A 6,655-nucleotide genomic window follows, 5' to 3' on the forward strand; every position below is an offset into this window, starting at 1 on the left:
TCTAAAGACAAACTGCAAAACAAACAAATGATCAAATAAACCCCAAACCCACAAAATGTTAATGTAAAACTTGAATAGTTTCTCAGACTTTCTCCTCCCCCTCCCCAAACACTTGGTTGTAACACTTTTAAAAAGCAGACGTTAATTTATGTATTTTTGCTGCACAGCATTAGCAAAACACTTGGAAAACATGAGCAGTGCTCTTGCAGAGTTGTCATCTACATCATCAGAATAAAGCTCTTGTTCTTGACAAGAAAGATGGCAGAGTACAACAGCATACAGTATCACTAGCTAGGTCTAATAATCTTTTAAGGTTTATAGGGTACCGTCAGCATCCTCAAAGACATTAAGTTGACGACATACTTTTTTTTTTTATCTAACCGTAAAATAAGTGGGGTAAGACAGAGGCATTTGCTGACCCTTCTCTGTTGAGCAGTAGTTTCCAGAAATGAAAAAAACCCAAATCCCCATAAAACTTAATCATTTCTAAGTGCATTATTTCAACAATAACAACTGATACTAGAGGATTCTTAATTAAGCTGAGAACAAAACCTTACAAGATGCAATACCTAAAAGATAAAGTATCTCAGTTTGAACTGGGAATAAGAAACAAATGTCTAAGTAAAATAATTAACCAATTCAGCAGATTACTGAGGAACATGACAAACTCCCCCATCACTTGGAATATTCAAATTAGAAGCAGCAGTTCTATTCAGCAGGTAAATTTTAGTTTCCCACAACCAACTACAGCAGAAGTTACAGTGAAAGTTAAGGCCTCTGTTGTTAAAATAAATCATATATAATCAGAGTAGCTGATCATAATAGTCCTCTTCAGCCTCAAAAACTAAGCACAATAAGATACATTCACATCAAAATACTTATATTATTACATGGGTTAAATCACACTTCATTCACAGCAAGCTTCCAAATGCCTCTGGCTAGAAGGAAAAATGATACAAACCCAATAATTTCCCAAACAAAAGAAAGAAGTGAAAAGCTGTGTTGATAGTTTCAGATCAGTTTTTCTCACTTTTACCAAAAACTGGCCTACTGGGGTGACATGAAAGAAGGTTAGAACAAGCTGGTCTACAACAAATAAAGGGAGAGAACTGGAGGAGAAACAGACTGGGAAAAATCACACGGAAGAGAATAGCTTGCAGTCTCTTTTCACACAAAATGAACTGACCCTTACCTGAAAATCCTCTTTTATAGCTTGTAGGTTATATGCAAAGAACTTCTGATAATGTTGGAAGAGCAGAGTCAGTAGAATTGAGATGGCACTTGGGACTAATAACAGACTCTTTGACAAAGGTGCTTTATCTTAAAGACAAAAAACAAACAAAAAGCCATTTTAGAGAAAAAATATCTCACATTTAAAAAGTCACTTATTTAAACAGGTGATTGGAAAACATAATAGCAGTGGCATCACCTTGAACTTCTCTCTCAACAATTTCCCAAGTTCTCAACAACTTGCAAACAGACAGGAAAAACACACCAACCAAAGGAAGTGTTTGGAGATATTAAAGACAGTTAAACATTAATTGGACACTTCGTTTTCAACATTCTCTTATAAAATTGTTTGGCTATAATTAAACCAAAGGGCTCTGCACCTATGGAGGTCATGCCCTCCTATGCAGCCCTCCTAAGGCTCAATCATATTTCAGGAAATAAAACATTCAATTTTTTTGTCAGCAAAATAGACATGCAAATCTCATCAAAACAAAAATCTTTGTTTCCTTTGCACTAGGGATTAAAATTAGTTTTTATTCCAGAGGCTATGAAGCAGGCACCACCTGAATAAATGTCAAGAATAAATTGACTCTCTCTTCACCACACAGGAATCCACCATTCAAGGAAACATATCTAAGTCAATTTACATGACATTCATCTTCCTTCCATTCAGTCATTACAATTATTAATAAAGAAATTAATAAAATCAGGACTTCTGTGAAATCAGAACTTCCCTCCCACTAGTGGCATGACTTTCAGAAAGGAGACTCAGAAGAAAGCAAGTAGAGAACATCTGCAATACACATTTACTAAAAACCACCAAGTGGAACATCCAGCAGGGGTACACCCAGCAATTCATCCCAAACTGCTAGTGTAGTTGATGCAATAAAACACAAACTCTTGCCCAACAATTCAATGCCTGGTTGAATTTTATTTTAATGCAAGAAAACTATCCCCCTTTCAATTTAATATTTTTCTTTGTTTTTTTTTTTTTTTTTTGCTCTCTAAAAATAAGGTCTGGAGCCTTCAGATGTCCATTTTTAACATTATGCATTCCCCTGATTTAGTTGGACACTTCAAAAAAGTTAGAAGCCATCAGAATACTCTAGAATACTCAGGGCAAAAAAAGAAGCTGGAGCTGCTGTGCACACAATTCACACTCATACTCACTTGAAACCTCAGCAATGCTCCCTGAGTTAAATTAACATTTCTTAATGTGAAAAGGTCAGTATTATAACCAGGATACAACAGATATTTGAAAGTACAGCCTAAATTGGAACAATAGTAGTAGTCACAAAAGTATACATATACGTTTACATTATTTCATGAGTTTAAATAAACTTTTACAAGAACTCATTAATCCTATAATACTGTTCACATAAGGACCACACTACCACAAAAAACATGACAAGCAAATCACTAGATTTCCCACTATGACTATATATTTCTCTACTGGTTTAATATTTATATTTAGATTTAATGTAATTTTCATATCACTAGATTATTTTTACATTACAGGTAATACACATTTGAAATACTTTATCCTGTCAAGTTAATTCCTAATTTGAATGCATCCAAAAATAACCAACCAACAGAACCTCATCTGTTTTCTCCAAAAGTGTGAACACATTTTTGTTATAAGCCTACTTTTAGCTTTCAGCTTAGATACTTCAAACCTTGTTATAGAGGAAAAGTATTTCTTTTTAAGCATGTCACCAAGTGAAAAACCACAGAAGTAACTAACCCATTAATGTGACAGTCACCCACAGGTAACGCCACATGAGTAATGGAAACTTCTACTCTCAAGCTTCTCAAAATGTCATCGTGGCTGATAAGTTCATTTGTGTCCAGTAAACTTAAACACTTACGGACAAATAATGCATCTCCTGAATTTTTTTTTCAAGTGTTTCACTGTACAATGTAGTTGTTTGCTTTCCTCCTCAACAGCATATAGACTCTTATCAAGGACTGCTGTGAAGTCACTGGTGAAGGACTGACCCTCCCACTGCTGTGGTGTGTCAACCAGTAAGACCAAAAATAACTAACAATCCCAGATATGGCACAGCTGGGCATTCTGACATCCAAGTCAAATTCCTTACTTAGAACGTAAAGGTAAATTTAGAAAGCAAAATTATAGTCCATGGGATTTTCAACCATGTGCAGGATGTAAACATGTACTACCAACCTACCTGGGTAGCAGGGTCCACTGGAGGCACCAATGTAAATGTGCACAAGGAGAAGAAAACCACAGTGCCTCTATACCATAAAAGGAAAGTAGCATGAAAGGGTAAACTCTCATTTTGACCCTGAAGAGTTAAAATACAGCAAATGCTATCTTCAAAGGCCTTGTAATAAATTTGCAACCCCAAAGTACTTCTTAAGTGGCAATTTTTTCACACAACAGGAGTAACAGCATTGTTGCTGAAACACACACACCCAGCTTCCATCAAAGTGAACAGAGTAATTTTGTAACAACCAGCAAAATATGCCCATGTTGTGAGGAAGAGCAAACTAGCTTTTGCTACAGATCTTTGCTTCCCCCTGGTGCAACAGAGAAGTTCTCCCCAAAACTATACCTCATTATCTCACAGGGAAGTGTCACAACCTTTGTGCTACCACTGCACAATGTAAGGCTGATCCTAAAATGCAACATGAATGAGAAAACCACCTCTAAGTCACATTCCAACCCTGCACTCATTACAAAGCCCACAAACCCTCATCTTCCACAACCTACCACTTTTTTGGCTGCCAATACCACTTTCAAAGCACAGAGTTAAGGAATGGATGTGTCCATCTGTCACAGAGGGTGAGGTTCATGGAACAGCTGCTCGGGCCGTTGCAGCTTCAGAAGGCACCACTGCACTAATGAGAAGAATACAAATGTTGTGGCAGCAGTAACAGCTACAGTTTTTGCAACAATTTCCTGTTCCCTTCCTGTTCACCACTCACATGTGAAGAGAGATAGTAGATGAGCATGTCAAAAAAGGCAGACAGATCAAGCGACTGTTTCAGAAGACTATTTACGGGAAACAACTTCACTCCCTGCACTGCCATTCTGGGTCCAAGACTCAAGCTTTGAGTTGACTTGGGAGAGGACCACATCACTGACACCAGCTGATGAGCAGTGGCTGCAGAAGCCCAAATTAGCTCAGGACACTTTTTGTGGAGATCCTTACTGAGCTTACATCAGTGCTGCAGATGAAGCATGCTGTCTAACAGCTTTTTTTTTTTTCCAAAAAACTTTCCAAATCCAGCTGTTATGAGGCAGACACACCACTTTCATACAGACAATTAACTGCTGGGGGCTACTACAATAGCGCGGAATACGCACAAACCACCTTTTAGTGCTGATACACAAAATCTGTGAATCTTTTAAACCATAACTGATGTACACCTGAATGCACAGTACTTCCCCAATGCACCAATGGAATCTGTATTTCAGGTGAGTTTGTTATTCCTGCATTAAGCCATCATGCAGATATTAATCCACTGTATTCTAAAATCTAGCCAAGAACCTGCAACAGGTTCAGCCAAAAGTGATCTTTCAAAATGGTCAAGAGTTTTCAAGGATTCTTGCCTACTCTTTTCCCTTCAGATGCAAGTTTATTGCACATCAGACAGAAATAGCATTTACGGAATAAATACCTCCTCCTGAATGCTGGAAAACCTTACTTGCCCTTGGTTGTAATGGCTGATGAAACTCACTGCCAGATATTCAAACCTGAAGAGTAATTTTTAAGTGCTTCCTAGACACCAATTTGTGCCTTTGGGAGACTAGAGCAATCCTACTAAATCTGAAGAGTAAAAGTCTGTCTTGATTATAACCCTGCCCTGAGTCCTGAACAGCAGCCGAGAACAAATGAGAGCATGCCATGGAGGGAGGATGACAGTGATACAGACACGTGTAATACTGCCCAATAAATCTGGAAGACACCAGGAGACGGTATGCTGACTGCTAGGATGGAATCTAATCATATGATGATTTTTTAGAGTCTGTTCAATCCAGCATTTTTCTAATATTTCATCCTTTGAAAAAAAAACAAAAAACAAACCCATGCAATACCACAGGATCCTGCAAAAGCAGTGTAGTTACTGCTCCCTGAAAGTATTACATGACTGGATGAAGTATTCTGGGTCAGGAAAGCAGCTCTTGCCCCTGGGTCTAGGCAGAGGTCACAGACACAGGGGATCCTGCGTTCAGACTGTCACTTCACAGCGTACTCTGGTGGTTAATTATCATGATGCCTGCAAGTGAACACAGTAACAAGAGTATCACTGCAGGAACAGTTTTTCATCAAATGCTTATGAACTTAATGCAGAAGCTGAGAGATTAATAACATTAGTATATATACTAAAAAAGTCAATAAGGAAACTGACTGTGATCATGTTTTAAATCTATTTTTAAAAGGCATTGGTAAGACTGCAATCAAACCACTCACCTATACATTCACTGTTTAGAAAACTGCTGGGTTTAGCCTAGGTCACAAAATGTAAAAGAATGAGGAGCTACAAAAAGAAAAAAAAAAAGCAAAGAAACGTTTATTTCTAAAAGGAACATTTGAAAAGAAACAGCAAACGGAACAGGTTGAAGTTAACAAAAAAGCTCACCTCACCAAGCAGCCTCTTCTGCCTCCCAACCACAGAGCATATTGCCATACTATTATTAGTACATACTGTCAGAAATATCAGCTATGGCTACACGACAACAGCACATGGAGATCCCCACACTAGCTTGAAATGAGCTAGCTCTGCAGCAGCCGCAGCAGAATGGCCACATTTTTGTGGTGTTCAACGCATGGCTAATTGAACTGCTGTAGCTATGCTGCTCCCAGGACTCAGGCTATTATTTTGAACCGGGTTGCACTGTGGTATGCTGATGTACAAGCTAATTTGTTTTCCCATACAGTACTGTACTGCGTAATATGGTTACGCAGAGAAGTCTGATATATCCAATACACACTTCATTCTTCCTTCAGTCATACCACAAAGCATCAATTTATGTACCTTTATTATTTTCCTGATGCCCATGCACAAAACAGTTCAGTCTTGCAGGTTATGCAAGCAGAGGAGCCTAGCATTCCCTTTTTGCCTTGGGGATTTTTTTTTGCTAGCATTGCATTATAAGGTTCACAGAGAGGTAAAGGTATAAGTTGCATTAGCGGAAGTGCTCGCACTTCAAAGGACTCTACTCCCAACTACATGAAGTAGCTTGTGTGTAGTAGACAAAGCAGTCAAACATTTTCCAGATGTAGCAACTGGACAGGCTTTAAAACATGGACTCAGATTTTACCTTAATAAAGACTAGCTCTAACAGGCTTTCCTACTATACTCAGGTGTAGTATTGCACGTAGCATGAAGAATATTGGGAGGGGATATTACAATGTCTGTAGAAAAGTTTGGTGTTGGTCTTATAGGTTTAAGTTGT

General features: G+C 38.2%; 1 protein-coding gene across 1 annotated transcript in view; it reads right to left on the reverse strand.

Annotated features, from left to right (window-relative positions):
• UBAC2 (UBA domain containing 2) overlaps positions 1-1,320 on the reverse strand; it is a gene marked incomplete at its 5' end in the record, with an annotated part of 8,387 nt that extends 7,067 nt beyond the window's left edge. Inside the window, 1 exon segment of the mRNA XM_010073425.1 lies at positions 1,193-1,320. Coding sequence (XP_010071727.1) covers positions 1,193-1,320 — 128 coding nt within the window.
• Positions 1,321-6,655: the final 5,335 nt, after the last annotated feature.

This window comes from Pterocles gutturalis, unplaced genomic scaffold, assembly GCF_000699245.1.
Source record: "Pterocles gutturalis isolate BGI_N339 unplaced genomic scaffold, ASM69924v1 scaffold17097, whole genome shotgun sequence".
NCBI lineage: Eukaryota > Metazoa > Chordata > Aves > Pterocliformes > Pteroclidae > Pterocles > Pterocles gutturalis.